The sequence below is a fragment of the Clarias gariepinus genome, chromosome 9 (assembly GCF_024256425.1).
Source record: "Clarias gariepinus isolate MV-2021 ecotype Netherlands chromosome 9, CGAR_prim_01v2, whole genome shotgun sequence".
Classification (NCBI taxonomy): domain Eukaryota; kingdom Metazoa; phylum Chordata; class Actinopteri; order Siluriformes; family Clariidae; genus Clarias; species Clarias gariepinus.
Genome location: NC_071108.1, coordinates 32,855,301 through 32,877,227, shown reverse-complemented (window position 1 = coordinate 32,877,227; position 21,927 = coordinate 32,855,301). Strand labels below are relative to the sequence as shown.

Sequence of the window (21,927 nt, the reverse complement as noted above, 5' to 3'; positions counted from 1 at the left end):
TTTTTTGTGGGGTTTTTTCCCAGGTAAAAAAATATTTATTTATTGACAGATGAATAACTGATCCATTTACTGATCGGTCCACTGTTCCATCACTGATTCATAATTCTCTGATTCCTTCAGTAGCTGAACCATTTGAACCTTTTAACCATTTCCAGATTCATTAGCTGAATTATTGAGTAGTGAAAAACCTGCTTACTGATTTCTTTAATTATTTATTAGTAGACAGGTGGTGTAGTGGTTAGTATCCCCACACTATTGACCGGGTTCGATTCCGGCCCCTGGGTCAGTGTGTGTTGAGTTTGCATGTTCTCTCCCCGTGCTTTGTGGGTTTCCTCCGGGTACTTCTGTTTCCTCCCGCAGTCCAAAGACATGCAGATTAGGCTGAGTGGTGTTCCCCAGTTGCCTGTACTCAGGATACTTTAGGCTCGAGGCGGGGTACACCTGGGACAGGCTCCAGGCCCCCACAAGCCTGTATGATATAGAAGATAAATGAATGAGTTAGCTAATTAAATAATTATTCACTGATTTGTCAATTATTTAATTCATTTATCATACGCTTACTCAGCATTGATTTGTTAACACTTAAATGGGTAATGATTGACTGATTGATTCATTCACTGCTCTTTTTTTGATCCCAAACAGGTACATTTTCTGATTGAACAAAGTAATTAAAAAGCTTTATTCATTGATTTGTTCAATTATTTATTCGCTGAATTGTTCACTGACTCGTTTGCCAATTATTTACTGATTCTTTTATTGATTCATTTACTTATCCAACACTGTTTTGTTTTAACTGAATATGACCACTGATTCATGACTGATTCCTTCAAGCTGTAAAAAAAAAAAAGAAAAAGAAAAATATATATATACTGTATATATATATTTGTTCTTTTACAGATTTGTTTACTGATTCACTGATTCCGTTTATGGATTAATTCATTGATCTATCTACTATTTCATTTACTGATCCATTTGCTTGATTCATTTATTGATCAATTTAATGATTTATCTATTGATTTGTTTATGGATCAATTACCTAAATCATTTACTTATCCATTAACTGTTTCATATACTAAGAGATTCATTGACTAGTACGATTCATTTATTAGTATAATTTCTGATTCGTTTGCTGATTCATTTATTGACTCGTATTCAAATTTAAATTTTATTTGTCACATACACAGTCATACACAGTACGATATGCAGTGAAATGCTTGTATGACTGCAGGTGACCTTTAAAAGAAATAAAAACTATATATAAGGAATAAATATTAATAAAAAAGAAATTAAATGCAAAAGAAAATAAATGCAACTAGTAAAATAAACAACAAACTGTACTAATAGGAGCATAATAAAAATATTACAAAATATAGAAATATAGGAATATGGGGGATATATATATATATATATATATATATTTTTTTTTTTTTTTTTTTTTTTTTTAAGTGGCAATGGCAGTCCAAATATGCATAAAAAGTGACTTATGAAAAGTGACTTATGAAAGTCATTTATATACTGGTCTTTTTATCAGATCCATTTACTGATTCATTAATCGGGGTATTCACAGACGCATCACTGATTCCATGGCTAATTCATTTGGCAACTAAAAATCTTTGCTTACTGATTTGCCGTTAATTCCTTCATTTAATTATTTATCAATAAATTGTTCAATAACTCATTAATTCACTGCCTAAATACTATTTCAATCACTCACTCATCTTTTATACCACTTTATCCTGTATACAGGGTGTCAGGGGGCCTGAATCTCAGGAGACTTAGGGCACACCCTGGTGTGGGGTACACCCTGGACAGGGGGGTGCCACATCATTGTAGGGCACACACACACACATCAACACACTCCGGCCAATTTGGAAACACTAATTAGCCTAATTTGCATGGCTTTGGACTGTAGGAGGAAACCGGAACACCCAGAGGAAACCCACCAAGCACGGGGAGGGCATGAACACAGACCCCTACATGAGAATCGAACCTGGATAGCTGGAGTGTTGTAAACATAGTTAACCAACTATTTCTAACTGTGTGTGATGATATTTAATATTATCAATGTCAGTAGCACCACGTCCCCTTTGGTCGCACCCGTAACCACTTAAATATTGGATCCACTAGATCATGCACAGTGCCACCTTTACAGACGGTATATACTGTACTGTACGTAGTCTGTAGTGTATACTGTAGCTGTCTGTGTGCACATACTCATTACACCGGGCAGACGTTACCAGCGCTGCTCCAGAGCTATTTTCCTGCCGTGTGATTATAAGTCAGACATGTTTAGTGTGTTTGAGTGCTTTCATATTGACAACCACAGGCTTGCTGATGCGCGGGCTCATTCTGTGCCGTTGTGCTGACCCTGTGTGTTTACCCTGGCTGAGTCATTCAACTCTAGCCTGTTTGTCTTATTTCCCTCTCGCTCAGCACTTCTCTCATCCATCCTTTATCGAGTCTGTCTATTTCTACACTTTCCTCATCACCCTTCAGGCCTGCCTATCTTCTCCCGTTACAGGTCCACGGAGGCCGCGACTGCAAGAGAACTGCAGTAAAATCCACGCAATACACAGTTACACCGCAGTGTCAAAATAACTTGTACTGTATGTATGGGTACGTCTGCAAAATGTGCATATACAGTATCTAGTCATTTTATTAGGAACACCTGTGAATCTACCAGGAGCTGACTTCATTAAAGCATGCAGATTCACGACAGACCAGATTTAATCAAACAGAAACCTAACTAACCGCCTGCTGAGCGGAAAAGCATCTCCTATCCAAATCTGAGGCCTTTTTTTTTTTTTATCTTAACGTCCAAGTAATTTAATTGCTGGCACACTAGGACTAGTACAAGCTAGCATGTAGGTATGCTAGGCTGTTGTGATGCATGCATGTATGCTAGAGTGCAAGTGTGCTGGTATGTAGTTACTTTAATAAGATAATGTTCTCTTCTAGCATGTGAGGATGCTAGTTTTCTTTAAGAGCATTTGTGTGTACAGTGGAACCTCAGATTACGAGTAACGCGGTTTACGAGTGTTCCGGAAGCGAGCAAAGATTTGTAATAAATTTTGACTTAAAAAACGAGCGTTGTCATGGTTTACGAGCTCCGAGTATCATGTGTAACGCATGCGCTTCTTGTTTTGACACCGAACGTCGCGTCATCACAACTGAGCCAACGTTTTTTCTCTCTCTGGCGCTGCGGGTATTAATGTCCCCTCTTGGGTCTTAGTGCTCGTCTCTTACTGGTATAATCAATCCGTGTGTGTGTGTGTGTGTTTTTTTCTCTTGCGCTGCAGAGTGTGTGTGTTATGTGTGTGCGCGCATAATTTGACACCATGTCTGTTCAAACACAAACACACACTCCCTTTCTTTCTCGCCTTTACTGTGTGTCAGTGTTTGAGTGTGTGTGTTAGGTGTGTGTGTGTGTTTTTCTTTCTCTTGCACTGCAGAGTGTGTGTGTGTGTGTGTGTGTGTGTTATCTCTCTCGTCGTTAGTGTGTGTCAGTTTTTGAGTTCCACTTCCGGAACAAATTATGCTCGTAATCCGAGGTTCCACTGTATTTGTGTATGTGGCAAATAATATTTAAATTTCAGTTACAGAGTATTAGGAGAGTATTATTATACTATATTGTATTTTTATTATTATTATTATATTATTATTATTTTTTGGGGGGGGTAATAATACTAGGTGGTATCAAAAACTTTTGAGACAAGTTTTGTAACAACCACTAGATGGCAGCACAAAGCAGCACGCGCAGTCAAGTCACAGGGAGCACCGACCTTCATAAGTCAGCGTGCCAAAAGACATCGTCCTGTGTACATCAGGAGCTATGTAACCGGTGCTATTCTGACTGCGTGCATGACCATGTCTGCTGTTTCATCATGGACATCAAGTTAGAACAAAGAGCGAATGTGAAATTCATCCCCAGGGTTTTGACCGGCAACAGCAGGTGTGTTTACAGGAAGTATTTTTACGATACTTCCATTACATGTTTGCTGCTTTCGTTTAGCTTTTTGTCCTTCATATCTGATTCGTGTGACTCTAACTAAATGAGGCTGCTACCTGAGATACACACGTCACTCCTCCGTTTAGGACAAAGAGACGCTATTTCCAGCCGCGGCATCATTTCCTGTGTACGTTCATCCGCTCGTGGAAGCCCTGAAGGCTGGGTTACTGCTGTCATGTCATATTAATCCCCTCCTCATACACACACACACACACACATTGGCTAAGTCACAAGCTTTGATATAAGATGTAAAGATGTAACCTGAGCTGCGGGTGTTATCTCATTTCCGTCATGTCGGGCCTGCTCATTCTCATAGCGCTGCTTAAACAGCATGACGTTGCATCACTGCCCCTGACGTCAGCACGGAAAAGAACCAGAGGCTATAAATCACAGGTACTGACTCTGTGCACTGTGTAAAAGGGGACCGATTCATAATGTGCTAAAGCACACACACATATACACACACACACACACACACACACACACACACACAAAACGCACACACAAAACACAAAAGGAGGTTTTCAAGTCAGGATTCAGATAAGTCACCTTAATGGTGTTTTAATAGTTATGTAGGAAGAATAATAACATGTTCCTACTCGGAAGAAAGAAGCTCTTGTCATACTCTACCACACACACACACACACACACACACACAAATACAGGGCTCATTGTAGTTGAAAATAAAACTCAGACCGATACAAGTTCAAAAATCAACACAATAAACAATTACTTTATTTTATTATATTTATTATTTATATGATTAAAACTTTAATTAAAACAAATTGAAAAAGCCTATATAAAAAAAACTTTAAAATAAAAAAATTTTTAAAAACATCAATCAAACAGAAAAGTGAGTAAATAAATAAATGCATAAAATATAAATAAATACATATGAAGAAATATTTTAAAAATTATTTTTGTTTTTTTCTTACATTCTTTTGTTTGATGTTAATCATTACATATCTAACAAATTTTTATTTCTTTATTTCCTTATCCTTTATTTTTAAGGAAGACCTTGAAAAACGTTTTGGGTTCCAGTTACATTGCATGTATTATTTATTAATTTTGATAAATATTGAAATTATTATACTGACTTCAGGGTCAAAGGGTTGATTCTGGCCTTGGGTCTGTGCTTAGTGTGTTTCCTCCGGATACTCTGATTTCCTCTCACAGTCCAAAAACATGCAGATTAGGCTAATTGGTGTTTCCAAATTGCCCATGTGAATGAGTGTATGGTGTGTGTGTGTGTGTGTGTGTGTGTGTGTGCACTGTTATGGATTGGCACCCTGTCTAGGGTAACCCACGTGCCCTGGGTCTCCTGGGATAGGGTCCAGCCCCTCCGCGCCCCTGTATACAGAATAAAATGATGAATGAAAAAACACAAGCAAATAATTGTATCAAAATAAAACAATTTTAAGATAATTAAACACTCATAGATTATAACACTTTATTATGAGCAAAACGATGCAGCATAATCATAAGTTCCATGGTTATTTTATTATTATTATTATTATTATTATTATTATTGAGAAGCATGGTGGTTTAGTAGTTAGCACTGTCGCCTTGCACAACCAGGGTCCGGGTTCAATTTCCAGCCAGGTTTGATTTCTGCCCCCTGTGGTCGAGTTTGCATGTTCTTACTGTGATTTGTGGGTTTTCTCTGGGTACTCCGGTTTTTTCCCACAGTCAAAGGGCATGTAACAAAAACTCACCTGGTTTAGCCTCTTGTATAAATTATTGTTATTACACAGTTATATAACAGTTATATAAAATGGTTGTATAACTGTAATGTTTTTGTTATATTTATCACTTTAAATAGCAGTCAGACAATCAATCATTTATCAATTTAAATAGCAGTCAGACAATGCGCGTAAAACATTATAAGACGCGCAGTCAAATACACTGGCGGCACCTTGGCTCAGTGGTTAGCACTTTTAAATTACACCCCCGGGGTTGAGGGTTCGATTTCTACTTCAGGGTCTGTGTGTGTGCATGGAGCTGTCCAGGGTGTACCCTGCCTAAGTGTGCCCTAAGTCTCCCAGGATAGGCTCTAGTGTACCTTGTATACAAGATAAAGTGGTATAGACAGTGAGTAAGTGTGAATGCATGTGTGAATGTTGACTGGAGGTCCTACTATGGTCGTAAAAATGGGAATAAATACAATGAAAAGACATGAGGTGGCAGAGGTGAAGGATGGACAGGAATATATTACAGGAACAAAGCAGGTAGGACAGTTTTGGGGACGTGTGGTTTGGGCATGTGTTGAGACAGGATAAGAGGAGAACAAAGTTACAGATGGAGCTGGCAGAAGGAGGAGGAGAAGAGGGCGGCTCAAGAGGAGGTTTATGGGTGTGTTGAGGAAGGACATGCAGGAGGTTGCATAGACAGAGGAAGACGTGGTAGACAGAGGTACGATGGAGACAAATGGTCCACAAGAAGGAGGAGAATCAGTAAGAACCTCAGAGAGAGAGAGCTTTCTAGATGGATTGATGGAATCATGTCACGTGTACGCGCCCTTGGGCTACATGACGTCAGTATGGTCGATTAAGAGGTACAACCGCTAGGTGGAGGTATAGAGCCAGACACACACACACACACACACACACACACAAATAATAACGATAAAACTCGCACACACAGTACACGACACTACGCTGTACGTGATAATAAGAAATATAAATAAAATGCGTGATTAATTTAATTCAAACCCTAATTTAAATGTTATTTTTCAATGTAAATAAATTAATGTTATCAAACGACCGGATGAGGTGACTGTCTCTTTAAGAATCCCCACCGCACGCGCTTGCGATTGGGAGCAATCTGATTGGTTCGTGCTCTCCTACGCAGGTGGACCAGTAGGCGGGACTTAGAGCCGGAACGTTTTATTGGGCATGCGCAGAAGGTTCCGCCGTTAGCTGTCGGCCTCCTGTAGGCAGCGCGCGCTGTGAGCTAGTGGCAGTGCTAAGCAGGAGTCGCGGTTGTTGTTTTTTTTTCTGGGGGGTGAATTCTTTTTGGTGTGTGAGAGTGTGTCAGGTTTGGCCGGATTGAGCGCTTTGAAAGTGTGCGGTGGAGCAGTCGGCGAGGTCCTGAGTGAGAAACACCGCGGAGAAAACTTCCGTCCAGTCCGTGTCTCCTTGGACAGGTGAGGCCACGCGGGGACAACTTACTGCTAAACACCTCATACATTCATCAGATATCCTCATTAGTTAGGTGTTTATGTTTATTATATCTCATATTCATTATTCTCTTTCTCTATGGCATGTTTATCAGCCGCTAAGGCCTGTGGTAGCTTTTAAGCCTCATATATATACACACAAACACACACACAGTGTGGTCAGGATGCTGTTTCCAAGGCAACGCGATCCATCGGCGCTGACTCATCATCGTGATCTTAGCTCGCGATACTATAATATCACGGTCTCGTGCTCTGTTTCTTATTCATTTTAAATACACTGACAGGATTCTGCATACTTTAGGGTTGTCATCTATGTAAATAAAAGAGAGGTTTTGTCTGTACATGGGTCTGTATCTGTTGTCGACAGGTAATGAGTTTGTAGAAATAATTGAAAGCTTAAAGCTGAAAAATAAACTGCTGTTCTTTAATGTAATCAGTGATATTATTATTATTATTATTATTATTATTATTATTATTTCAGGTTGAAGCCTGGGTACATGTGTCTGTCTTTCTGTACGTCAAAACTCTCTGTCTAACTTATTAATACAAAGAAATCACATTCTGTAAGGTTGAGTATCTTACGCCTTGTTTACACTAAGTTGTCCTTCTTTCTTTCATCATCACACAAATACACTCCCTGTTCGGTAATCAGAGAGTGAATCACAGATGAGAAATCAGAAAAGTAGATCGGATAAAGATGAAGTTTTGTCTTAAAATGACTCCAGCGCATTTATGTTCACTTGTACCACTTTAGCGCTGAACTAATCCCAGTAAAACTATTCAGTTCATCTTTTCTAATTAATATCTATTGGTGCAGGTGTTTGTTTACATTGGGCGAGTAGCGCATTAGTAGATTATTAAATCCGACACATAACTGTTCATAACATCACTTTTACTCAACATTTAGATTTCACTTACGGTGCAGGTTAAAGTTCAGCCAGAAATCTAAGTACTGCAAAAGTTTCATTTAATTCTGTTTGGACAGTTTGGCGTGATGCTGTGAAATGTTGCGTGACAAAAATGGCGGTCTTTGCCAGCTTGGTAGGTCATTTGTTCTAGAAGTGGTTTTGTTTCAGTCTGGTGCAATCAGTCTCTGTTATTATAGACATCAGAGCCGAGTTGTACATCACAGAGATCCTTGGACAGTAACTAATAATGATAAGAGTCAGGGTTGCCAGGTCTGCTGTTTACACAAGCCGGATCTGACATCCGCTCTCCACCTTTAACAGCAGCAACATTTCCTTTACGTTCTGCTTTAAAGTGTTTACTTTGACCGTGACATCGATGTCAGGGCTGACTTTTTTTCCCTCACATAAATTTGCTCTTTTTTTAAATTTGCTCCTGACTGTTTCAGACCTGCCTACTTGTGTACAGTGTATGATTACCTCAACAAGCAAATTGATGATTTTTGACATAAAACAATTAAGTGTTGTTGGGTACGTTTTAATTGTTTCCTCGCGAAGGCTTTTTATTTTAGTGTATTCATTTCATTGTCTTGTAAAAACTGTTTAAATGATATCTGTTGAATGTGCATGTAAAACTCCATTCTGTCTAAGCAGTAATTCAGTATGATTTAATTATTTATAGAAGCAGCGCTTTAACTTGTATTTTACCCCGGCCCGTCTTAATTTAAGGGTGGCACGGTGGCATCACACCTCCAGGGTCCGGATTCGATTCCCACCTCAGGGTCTGTGTGCTAGGAGTTTACAGAGGGTAGCTCAGTGGTTAAGGCATTGGACTACGGTTCGGAAGATCTCAGGTTCAAACCCCACAACCACTAAGTCGCCACTGTTGGGCCCTTGAGCAAGGCCCTTAACCCTCAACTGCTCAGATGTGTAATGAGATAAAAATGTAAGTCGCTCTGGATAAGAGCGTCTGCCAAATGCCTAAATGTAAATGTTCTCCCTGTGCTTGGTGGGTTTTCTCCGCGTGGTCCGGTTTCCTCCCACAGTCCAAAGACTTTCAGATAAAGCTAATTGGTGTTGTGAATGACAATCAGGTCTAGCTGGCAACCCGATCCCTTATGTAACTACCATAGAAACAACGGATATATCTCCAGGGTGGGGAGTATCCTCTGTCGCCTCATGTTCAGGATGGCACTTGGACGGACCAATATATGTAAAAAAAAAAAAAAAAAAAAAAAAAAAAGGGGGGGGAAAAAAGAATAATAACTGTCCCAGCTGGTTATTACAGGCATGTTTATATGACACTCATGTCCAGTTAATTGATCTTAATTGTTTTATTTATCTATTTATTTTTATTTCTTTAAACGGCGGAAGAAAAACTCATTTTTTTTTCCTTTTGCTCACCTTAAAGTATAATAAATAAGGATACTGAACTGATCTCACCCTGAGTCACATTTAAATAAAGAAAGCAAGTAAAATCAACTGTAAAGTGATATTGACCTGAGATCAGTAATGTGCAATAAATATTAGAAATGTAAACTTTTAATTCAGAAAATAAAGCGTTATATATGTAAGTGAAATGTAAAATTTGTTTTGGTTAGAACTCATCTCCTACAAGGTGGTGTAGTGGTTAGCACTGTAAGCACAACACAAAAACTACCAGACTGGCGAGATAACCTGTCCTTTTTTTAAAAAAATTTTTTTCCTCACAACCTTCCCGCTCGCATTCCACACTGCTCCTGTAGTCAGGCGTGTCTCATTTCAGGCTTGAAGAGTACCGTCTCCACTGACGGACCATCCGTCCGTGAAGGACGAGACAGTCTGGTCTACACAGCTGAAATGTTATATTGTTGGTTAATGTTGTGTAACACGTTATCGGAAACCTGTCTCTCATGGAGCGGATGTTGTGTAAACTCCTTGATTGTTTTACTTATTTTTTCAAAGGTTTTTTTCTTCATTAATGCGTTACTTTTTTAAAATTTTTTAAAATCCTTGGGTTCTGTTTCTGTCATGGTCTCTTCGCTCACAAAGACTCTTGGGATCGGTATGGCTGTGACACATGGACTGTTGAATCAGTCGTTTTCAAGGCTGCGTTTGAAGTGTTTGTTGCGACATTATGACGTAATCACTCTTCAGATGTGCCATCACAGATGATTTTGATATCACTGTATGTTGCCCAGTATTAAAAACTACATACTAAAAGTATGTAATAAACACTGAAATGTTTAAACATTCGTATAAACGTCACGACTAGGTCGTTACAAAGTGGTATCCGTTTTTTTTTTTTCCCTTTTTCCGCCGATCTTCTGCGCCACACTCGAGTCAAGCAGGTGGAGGCCCCCCCCCGACTGCGCATACTACTCGAAAGAGTAAAAAGAAATACTCTTGCCAAATGCAAGATGAGTTTTCTCATAGGTTTCTGTGATTTATACTGTAATATACAGGTAGTCCCTAGCTTAAGAACGAGTTCCGTTACAGGAGCACAGATTTGTTGAAGTCTCTCAAAGTGAGTCTTGTATGCCTTTGACACGAATATAAAACGTAAAGCATAACAATGCACTTGATTAAATCTCTGTTCCCCTTTCCCCACACTGCCATCATATGTCCAATAACCATAACCACGCCTAAGGAAATGAATCTCACATGTATCAAATCTAGCAGCCTTTAAATCGTGAGGGGAATCTCGGATGCTATTTTGTGTCAGAGCTGTTTTCCGCCGTATTGGACTGTGAACTCTGTTTTGTTGAGGATTTTTTTTTCTGAAATTCAATCAGGACACCTTTACAGGACAGACATTTTCACGCTCCTGGACTGATCCATTGAAACCGGTGAGGCCTACTCATTTCTCCCTCACCCCGCCCACACGCGTACATGCAATATACAAGACTTTAGACATTTATACGTTCAGTTACACACTAAAAATATTGTATATAAGTATATATATCAGTACCTGGTGCACTGCAGTGTATATTTTTTATACAATACACGTGAGCTACTTCCACGATTGGTGCGGAGGTAGAGCCGCGGTCCATTTGTATGTGCAGAAATTTGTAACTCGAATGTTCGTAAGTCGGGGACTACCTGTGTTTTTAAGGTTTCTGTCACTTTTAGACCATTTAACATTTGTCCATGGAACTTAAAACTTTTCCATTGCTGGAAAGTTTGGACATTGTTGCATTAGCGTTGTTTGTGTAGAATAAACTTGTAATAAAACGTAATAGACGTGACTTCGCCCTGGAACTCGCCAACTTATAAACAAGAGCCTTATAAATGATTCAGCTTTGTCCTTATAGCAAACTGAGCATACGTCATTCCCTCGTCTGTGCGGATATTACTCAGTTCCTGAAAATGTACAATACAGCAATTAAACAAAAAGCTAAACAAAAAATGAATGAGCGGGAAGGGGGAGGTCACTGCTCAGGGAAGAAAGCATTTAATTACTTTTTATTTATTTATTTTTTTAAGTACGTCTGGAGTGGAAAATCTGCTTTACAAGGTCGTGAAAATGAAGGCTGAAACATACAGGCGGCGGTAATGCAAAACAAAGGTTAAAAGAAAACAGCTGTTTGTGTGTGGGTGCAAACATGTACAGTACATTTGTAAAAGATTTATAAAAAGAGTGCAGTTGTGAATAAAATTGGATCAGTGGTCACATAAAATAAAATATAGAAAGTGTTTGCTAAAACACACCACAGAAGCGAAGGTTCTTGGATTTTTACGCTGAGTAAAGATCTAACCAATCAGAGGTAAGCTTGAGTTCTTGCAACCAGTCATAACACAGAAGGCGGGATTTGTTGGTGGGGGAAAAAATTCTATTCTAGTACAAGCTTGCTCACAGGTTCACAATTATTCTTTTTAGATTTTGATTTGCAGTGTAAAAATAATTTAATACTTCAGAAAAAAAAACGTTTTATTTTCATATTGTCTAGCAGTGATGCTCCTGAAACTAACCTGGATACACTCGCACGTCTTGCAGAAAAGATCTTTTTTGCTTTAGGGCCTGCGTAGGTGGCGTGTATTTTAATACCTTGTTTTAGTACTGGTTTTGTTTCAGTCTCAGTGATTATACACATCAGAGCCCGAGTTGTACATCACCGAGATCCTTGGACAGGAACAGTACACAGTGATAAGAGCTGACAGGGTTGCCAGGTCTGCTGTTTACACAAGCTGGATCAGATCGAGCATTCTGCTTTAAAGTCTTTACTTTGACCTTGACATCGATGCCAGGGCTGACTTTCTCCTCCACATAATCTTTGACATCTTTTTTGTTTTTTCTATGAATGCTGCAAAAAAAATCCCTGGTTGTGTGTCAATCCTGATCTAATTTAAGACTCAATGGAAAAATTTATATCGGAGCTCTGATGCTTAGACAAACATCGACCCCTGTGAGATGGAGGATAATTCATGTAACATCAATAAAGCGGGATTCTGATACCAGGGATGAACCGTTTGGTGAGGATATATAGATATTTTCTTACGGGACGGAGTGTGATATAATATTATGTAGAAACTGTATAACATACAGATCTACCACGAAGCTGGCGGGTTTCCTGTTTATCCAGGGCTTTGTTTTACACACGCACACTTCTGATACTTTGACATATTCTTGTCCTGTTTTGTTTACCTACGTTAGCTCTGACCCGTCTCAGATTCCTGTCTTCCCACGCTCTGTAGAATGCGATTTCTCTTCCGCCGTTTTTGTCTTTTAATCCTTAAGTGTACATTGATGTTAAAGCAACAATTTTTTTATTTATCCCTGATAAATCCCAGATTCTACCTTGCACGGCTTTTACGAAACCATTAATAAAACATTTCATCTCGTCCAGACTCCAGAATGATGCGTGTCATTCCAGAGCAAAACAAGCTAGCGGTCAGACAACGCTGACGTTCACACTACAATTGAAAAGAAAAAAATCAGATGTGTGGATTGTTTGTACGTCCTCAAGCAGCATGTTAGAATCAAAAACGCTTTTTTTTTTTTTTTTTTTTTAATAACAATATGATTTGCTGCACTAGAAAAGGAATCTACAACCAGTCAGAATGTAGACCTCAGCGAAGTAAAGTGTAAGGTGATGTACCGAGAGCTCAGGCGGTCTGAAGAAAAGGTCAAGTGGCATGTTTAAAGCACTTCATGACTCTCTGGTGCGGTCTGAAAAGGCGAGATTAGAACTGAATCATTTTCTGATGGGTCATGTCATGTGATTGTGACACATCATGAAACCTGCTCTTCTTGATTTTTTTTATTAATTTTTTCCCCCTGGCTTACTGTTTTGATTCAGGGGTGATTTAAGAAGTCTCACTATGAAAACGTTTCCTTCAGCTGCCATCATGTTGCCTCTAAACCTCCATTAATTGTTGTGCGTAATGCCGTAACATCCTGGTTCCTGTCAAGCGCAATGTTTATGTGGAGTGTGTGTATAGATGTATAGATATACACAACACATGATTAAAAGAACTTGGACCTAAAAAAAAAGACATTCTTTCCAAGTAAAGGGGGCGTGGCCTCTCGTTCTGTCAAGCATCATGGCGAAAGGTGCAATTATTCACGCATTTGATTGATCCCTGATTCAGTGATTCTGAACAGGACACGGTATCCACCAGTCCCACTTGAAGGAGGCGTGGCCTTACCTTCTGTGCAGTCCCTGTGAAGGAGGCGTGGCCTAACTTCTGGGCAGCTCCTGTGAAAGAGATGTGGCCTGTCTTCCGGGTGGCTCCAGCAAACGAGGTGTGGCTTGCCTTTCGGGTCATTCCCTGGCGAAGTGGGCGTGGCTTCCACTTTCTGTTGGCCCCTGCAAAAGAAAGTGTGGCCTGACCTCCGGTCGATCCCTGGCGAAGAAGGCGTGGCTTGCTTTTTGGTTCTGTCCCTGGCGAAGGGGGGTGTGTGGCCTCACCTTTTTGTAAAACCCTCCAAAAGAAGGTGTGGCCTGCCTTTCGCTCGGTCCCTGGCGAAGGAGGCGTGGCCTGCCTTTCGGGCGGTTGTAGTGAATTTGGTCACAGGAGTGACAGACGCTAATGAAATAAAACATGACTTCGGCTGTTTATAGCATCACTGGGAATAGCATTGAAGGGAAAAAAAATAAACAGAAGAAACTCTTTCCATTATCTAATAAGATCAAAACCACATGAGGAACAGAGGCATGAAGAGAGGAACGTCCTGAAGATTCCACCTGACTGGTACTTTCCAAAATGTTGAAAAAACAAACAAAAAAACTGATTAGACTGTGTAAAACATCTGGTTTGAGGAAATCAGAACTGAGCAGTTTGACAGGTTAGGGTTTTTTTTTTTTTTTCACTCTGTAGTGATTTGAGTTTAAAATAAATTTCAGTTTTATTCTGAGTAAACTGGGTGTTTCACCTCTGCCCTGCTTCCTCAGCTGGAACTCACCACTGTGGGGAAACGGATTTTACCTAAAGTGTCACTAAGGATAGTCCTGTTTTTTTGCTTTAGTTTGTTAAAATGAAATCAGTTTTTCATTGAGGAAATAATTTTACTCGTTATTCATGCAGAAGGAAATTTTTGAACGACGTCACCGTTTGTGGTGAACCAAAGAGGAAACAGATTCAACAGATTTTTCTAGCTCTGTTGAACAGGTCACCAAGGTGACGGTACTTATCAGACTTGTGTGTGTGTGTGCGTAATCAACATTACCTGGTGATGCTGATCCATCCTCATCAGCCTGTATAATGTCTGGTTTTCGTGTTGGCTTTGAGCAGAGGAGACGACGATGATGTAAATGTCTGAAGTGGACACACCGCCGACGAGCCGAAACGCCGCTATTGATCTCATTTTAATTTTGTCCACAAAGTGCTGGAGGAGATTTGCTGGTTGTTTGGGAACCCGGGATCAAATTGTATACCAGCAGCGATTCCTTTCCTTTTATAGGGGTCAGAGGTGATTCGGAACGTCTTCTGAAGGAGACGGTGTGTTTATCAAGACGATGTAACATCAACAGGGGTGTGTGTGTTCTTGCTGAAAGTGCTTCTGTAAATATATTTAACTGTAATGTATGTTTCCCAGATAGACACGACTCCTATCTCTCAACGCAGCGTTTTACAGTACATTTCCTCGTAAACGTAGTTTATTCTTTAAATTGGTGTTAATTATTGAAGATGTAAAGAAATAATTAAATAAGTATTTCATCCATTATTCTTTTTAATTGTAATTTTTTTTTTTTCTTTTTGTTCATTTTTTTTCAGATTTCAGCATTTTTTTTTTTTATGAGCATTAAAAGGGTCTTTTAAATTCTCTCTGTCTCTCTCTCGGTCTCAGTCTTTTTGTCTCTTTTTCTGTACCTGTCTTTCTTTCAGTTACTTTTTGTCCTCTTGTCTTACTGTCTTTCTTTCTTTTTTTTTTTTTTCCTTTTTTTTTTTTCCTTTCGTTCTTTCTCTCTCTGTGTATGTCCAAGCAACCCGAGACGCTCCTCGTTAGCAAATAAAAAAATAAAATAAATAAATCAGGTACATGTGTACGCGCGTGTGTTTTGTATTCTCCGCTATGCTGTCGGGGCATGTAAGGTCTCAGGAACTCTGACACGCCCATCAATTGCTCTCTCACGTTTACTGTATTACCATCCTGTGATAATGCCCACACACACACACACACACACACACACACACACACACACACACAATCGTTACTGAGGAGGTTCGTCCGAGAGCAGAATGACGAGTGATTCAGCTACTAAGGATCCAGGACGCCTGATCGAGCGTGAGTCATCCTGTTCTTCTTTCTTTCTTCTTCTTTTTTTTTTTTTATTCATTGGGTGTTCTTCCGTCTACTTATTGTGTGTAGGGGCTTGTATGTCTGAAAAAAAAAAAAAAAAAAAAGATTATTATTAATAACTGTTTGTGTCACACTTTAACAACAAATGCCCCAAAGTGCTTCACATGGATAATAAAATAATATAAAAAGACATAAATAATAATCACGTCACACACATGCAGCGTAAATGCACAAACTTTCTCTTTACAAACTCTTAAACAACTTGTTAGGTTCTTGTAATTAAAGGTTCTGAGATCATGCGATGTACAGGAATCTCCTTGTGTGTGTATGTGTGTATATATATATATATATATATATATATATATATATATATATATATATATATATATATATATATGTATGTATGTGTATATATATTAATTTATAAAAAATTTTTTAGGTCTTTATGACAAATTAAATTAATTACAATTTGCGCGTTAAATTTTCACATTTATTTCTTTAAAATATGGGACGTTACTACTTCAGAATGGTTAGGGGCGCTGATTAGTTTTCTATAGCAGCAGCTCTGACGCTACACAAATCGCACGATATTTGTTTATGTAAATATTAACACGCTGATCTGGAGATGTTAATGTTTCCATAGCGACAACACACTCTGAGACGTGTACAGCACGTGATCTACGTGAAGAAGGTGGAAAAAAAAAACGCGTCTAGTACATGCCTTTTTTTTTTATTTTTTATTTAAGATGCCCAGGTAACCTAACACGGGTTTTGTTAACGTCGAGAAGGCGTTAATGTTAAATGGAACTGTAGATGAAAGTGTTTTATTTTTCTATTATTATTATTATTACTGTTATTATTAATCCATAAAAGATGAATAAAATACTTCAGAAGTTTAAATTTTTTCCATGGTCTGTGAGCCGTGTGTGTTTCCTTCCTCAGGAGATTCCTGTACAGCGCTCCAAGCCTGCCAGGGATACGATTCTCCACTGATACTTGGATTTTGACCTCAGATTATGTGTTATTTTCGGAGATTACATAACAATCGACCCAACAGGGATCAATCGTAACTGCTGAGTGTTACTTCAGGTTTGGACCTCAGTCTAAATCTGTTCCAGCTCACAAGTTTATTTTTAATCCTCGTGGAGACATGAAACTAACGAATTAGATCACGCAATGTTCCGTTTACTTTTACTGGTGTCCAGTCTTCTCCGGAAAGAAATTAGCTGTGTTTGTGTGTGTGTGCAGACATTCATTCCAACTAAACAGAAGCCACGCCTGAGAGTTCAGTAAAAGCCAAGAACAACAAATTAAATGAAACAGGTGGAATCAGGAGTGGCTTCTGCTTGGTTTTAAATGAAAGCCTACACACACACACACACACACACACACACACGCACACACACACGCACGCACGCACGCACACACACACACACACACACACCAGCCCTTCCAGAAGGAGATCGGACGCACCTCATTTAATGGTTTTTTTCATGTTTTGTCATGTGACTCACGAGAACAAAGTGGCATGATGAAGCATGAAGGTACCCATAAAATCGGGGGTGTCCGATCTCTTTCAGAAACTTTACTTAAGAGCTTTGTGATGTTCCTCACACTGCTCCTGAGTCACACCCTGTATAAATTTTTTTTTTTTTTTTTTTTTAAATCCGGAACATTCTGCAGACAAGTTCGCTCCTGTTCTCACTTACGCACTTACGTTATAGCAGCTATTACAGTCAATCCTCTTTCTTTTGTTTTTTGTTTTTTTCCTCATAAAAATAAACACATGCTGCGATGTTACCAAGGAAGTACGACTCCTCGGCGTGAACTTCTCCCTCCTGATTCTGTCTGGCGTCTCGGTTTTACCCAGATCCTCACAGAGCTCTTTCTGAAACATCTGTGGGTTTTTGTTGCACCTCAGGCGTATATTATGAGTCCTTAGGAATGAGACGTTGCTATAGAAACGGTAACGTATTACAGCAAGCTGTTAAGGTGACCGAGCGATCCGAATCAGAAATTATTTATATTCAATTACTTAAATGTATATCTATAAATGATGTTAAATGAGTATTATTTTTGCACTCCACTTTTCTGCGACTATAGATAGTAAAAACTATTTAATTTGAAAATTGTGTTGTTGTTTTTTTTTTTTTTTCATCCTAAACTTTAAAAAAATATATATATATTTCGAGTTTTGTGTTATTTGATAGTCTGGACAATGTAGACACATTTTATTTATTTACTTATTTGTTTATAGCTTAATTATAGCAGCTGGTCAGCAAAGCCTAGACATCACAATCATGAAGCCGTCCATGTTCTGTAAAAATATACGACTTGGAAGTCGTTCTGTGAAAAAAATATATAGTTACTTAAGAATTAGCACTAGCTTTTGTTAGTATAAAACTTTTGACAGTTTTTTATTATTATTATTATTATTATTATTATTATTATTAATAAACATAAGTGTTACCTTTGCTTTAAAAACTTTAAGGACATTTGAAGAAAAAAAACCTATTCACAGTTTGGAAGAAATTTGTGGGAAACCCCAAAAAGAGACGCAAGCAGATCTTGAGCTTTTGACCCGAGTAAGAAAATTCCCTTCGAGCGTCTCCTCCATCACCAGAAAGGTCACTTCAAGACTTCGAGACATATTGCTTAAGCTATTGTTTAAAGTCCTGGCTCCACCCCCTGCTGCGATGCACAGCGATCAGTTTCTCACTTCTCCTTAGACGCCCAGCACCCGCTGCCGAGGCTTTAATTAAACGCAGCGACGGAGTGAAGGACGCAAAGCTCCCGGGGAGGTGGTGGCTGAACCCCCACGCCAGTTGAGAGAGATTTTTAAGTCAGACTGTAATTAAACCTGTGTGTGTGTGTGCTCGAGGGAGTTTCTCGTTTGTATTTAATTGTTGTAAGTGTGCGGTTTGGATCGTCTCCTGGACCGACGGGTCACACCAGGACACGAGGCATGTGTAAGGGTAGGAGGATCACGTTTACATTATCATTTCAGAATATTCAGACACGATAAAGTGTGTTTGTTTGCTTGTGGGCGGGGTCAGCTTGTATTATAGTTTTAATTTAGATTTAAGTCACTTTGATTTAAATACAAATAGACATAAACAAATGTTTAATGTAGAAGTCTGTTTGAAGTCTGCAGTTTTACAAATTTATAATAATAATATATGTAATATTACTACTACTACTACTACTAACAATAATAATAGTAATAACACATGTAACATGCAAAAAACATTATTATTATTATTAATAATAATAATAATAATAATAATAATATTATCATTATTATTATTAATCAGGCTGAAAGCCCTTACGTTTATAATTAATTATTAGTTGTGGTGCCCAAACTTTTTTTTTTATCATTTTTTTTAATATATTTTTTTAAAGCACGAAAATTTTGCTCAACAATACAGGTTTTACCAGTTTAATTTAAGGAAAGTTAGAAAAGCTTATTGTATCCAACTTTTCTAAGAAATTCAGACTGACCGTTTTCCCAAATTTCCTGTTTCTCTGCTTCAGAACCAGACAGCCTTATCTCCATCGGTTTTGCACGCATCCCCACCAAACTCCTGTCAAAACGCTCAGCACTGTCTCACGGGTAAAGCGGAACAAAGTCAACCTCGGCACTATTTACAAATTATGATATTATTACTATAAAATAGTTATAAAATGGTCATTGTGTTCTCAGCGTATTTATCACTGCAGTAGAAGGAATGTTAAAAATGTAGTGTCCTTCTTGGTCTGTGTGGACACAATTACGTCACGCAACAATTCTTGGCATTTCACCACATTTTCTGCTGTTACTGGAAGCAGTCTGTGTCTCGTGTCTGTGTTTTGTTTCATCAGTTGTTATGATCTACTTCCTGGTTTGGAGATAAAGTGTTCCAGAGGGTACACTTACAGACCAAGCTGAGTTTTACGCTCAAGGTTCAGCTTTGTTTTTCTTTCTTTTTTTTCTTCCTTTTCTTTCTTCCTTTTTTGACTTGCTTTTGTCTTTTTCTTAAAATGTAATCCACTTCTTTTAAGTTGTTTATCCTTAAGTGTTTTTTTTTCTTGCTTGCATTTTTTTTGACTCTGCATACACTAATAAATCATCTGACTGCCTTTAGCTTTCTTTCAAAATTATTTCTCGTGCTCCCAGAACGACTCTTGAAAGGAATATGGCAAAGAAAACCCTCCATATACTGTATGTGATAACCTGGTCAATCAGTACATTCAAGTCAAAATCTGACTTCATTTTATTGCCCCATAACGTTGCTGAGTCTCGACCTGAGCGACTGATCAACCCCAGATCATAACACTGTCTCCAGAGGCTTGTACAGTGGAGACTATGCATGATGGGAGCATCGCTTCACATGCTTCCCTTCTTACCCTGATACACACATCGCTCCAGAAAGGGGTTAGTAGTCTGGACCCATCAGGTCACATGACCTTTTTCCATCACTACAAAGTCCAATGTTTATGTTCCATAGAAAATACCAGCCATTTTTCTGATGTGTCTCACTAACAAGTGGTTTTCTTATGGACACACAGCTGTTTAGACCATTAAAATAGCTTTGATTTTACTCTCTCTCTCTCTCTTAAGTGATCTGTGATCTTGCTCGTGTGTGATTTCGTTTCCTGAGGTTGTCGGTTCAGCACTATCCTTCCAGGGTTTTGGACCGTTCCTAACCCAGTTCCTGTCATTCAAATGTTTTCTTTGCTTTGATGCAGGACACTAACATGACTCTTCTGAAATTCTTCTAAACCTTTTTAAAAAAAACATTTTATATGCATTTTTCCCTTCTTGTTTTTTTTTTTGTTTTCCAACTATAATTTTTATTCTTTATTTGTGTATTTCTTTATCTGTCTTTCTTTCAATAGTATTCTACCTGTTTTTGTTTTGTCCGTTATTTATTTTTTTTCCAAATGTTTCAATGCATGTGAACTAAACACACTATTGCATGTAGTGATTAATACTCAGCTGAGGGGATGAGTGTACATGTTAACACACACAAACACACACACAGACTTTTCTCACTCATGCATGATCTTTACATAGCGTTTTTGTTTTATTTATATATCTTATTTAAATAGAAATAATTTAATATATTGCCTTTATTTAATATTTCTTTTTTTGTCTCTCTAAGTATTCTATTATTTTTATTAGTTTTCTATGTCCTTTTTTTTTCCTAAAATATCTTTTGTCTTTTTTCTAGTTCTTTTTTTTCTACACTCTCTCTCTCTCTCTCTCTCTCTCTCTCTCTCTCTCTTGCAGTACAGTACAGATTTATAACATTTAATTTTCCTCAGTAAAACACGCATTCTGGTGGCAGCTGATGTTAAACCCCGCTAACTGTTTTATAAACGTATTTGATGTCGTTGACCTTTTGCGTGACGCGGACCTGCTGGGATTCGGACGTTGCCAGACTGTAACTGGGTCAGACGCTCGGGAATGTGTGGGGGAGCGTGGACATGGTCCAGAATCCTGTGCTCTGTCAGCATGGAGTCAGCTACATACTGACATGATACTCACCTGGCCCAAATACACTGCTCAGTCTGGAGCACTGCGGAGGGGGTGCGAAGGTAGCAAGGGGACAGGGGAGGGAGGGGTAAGCGGGATGATTAGGGGTCGAGGGTGGGGGTCTCCAGAGCAAAGACTCCACGGAAATGGGTGAGAGTTCTTGGGTTCTTGTAGACCGTGGGCACTGATAGTCTGTCTCTCTTTCTCTCTTTCTGTCTCTGCAGATGAGCTGGCTGGCCAAGCGCTGGACCATGTGAGTGCCGAGAGCGGGCCGAACGACTTCCTGTCAGAGCGAGAGAGCGGGCGGAGGAGAGGAGAGGAGGAGCGTGAGCAGGAGGAGGAGGAGGAGGTGGGCGGAGGAATGGGCGTGGGGAAGAACTCCACCTGCAAATCCATGGACTCCAACACAGAGCCCAGCAAATATGAGGAGGAGAGCAAGCACAGCGCCAACTTCTACCCCATCCCCGTGAGTCCCACCTCATCCCACTTCGTCCCACCTTCACTGCTGTCTGTCAGACGTCTGGGTTTCAGGACCACATGCAAACGACACTTTATACAAATCACTTCATAATCCTTTGGGGCTGATTTTTTGCA

At 39.0% G+C, this 21,927-nt stretch overlaps 1 protein-coding gene across 3 annotated transcripts in view; it reads left to right on the top strand.

Moving 5' to 3' along the window:
• The first annotated feature begins 6,941 nt into the window (after positions 1-6,941).
• The window catches only part of slc23a2 (solute carrier family 23 member 2), a 29,684-nt gene continuing 14,698 nt past the window's right edge, over positions 6,942-21,927 (top strand). The window contains exons 1-2 of one of the 3 annotated variants that reach the window (XM_053504039.1): positions 6,942-7,154; positions 21,558-21,799. In XM_053504039.1, the coding sequence (XP_053360014.1) occupies positions 21,695-21,799 (105 nt within the window). In that variant the 5' untranslated portion in view covers positions 6,942-7,154; positions 21,558-21,694. Of the gene's footprint in view, positions 7,155-18,554; positions 18,791-21,557; positions 21,800-21,927 lie in introns of those variants that run through there. The other 2 variants (XM_053504038.1, XM_053504037.1) reach the window with 2 other exon arrangements.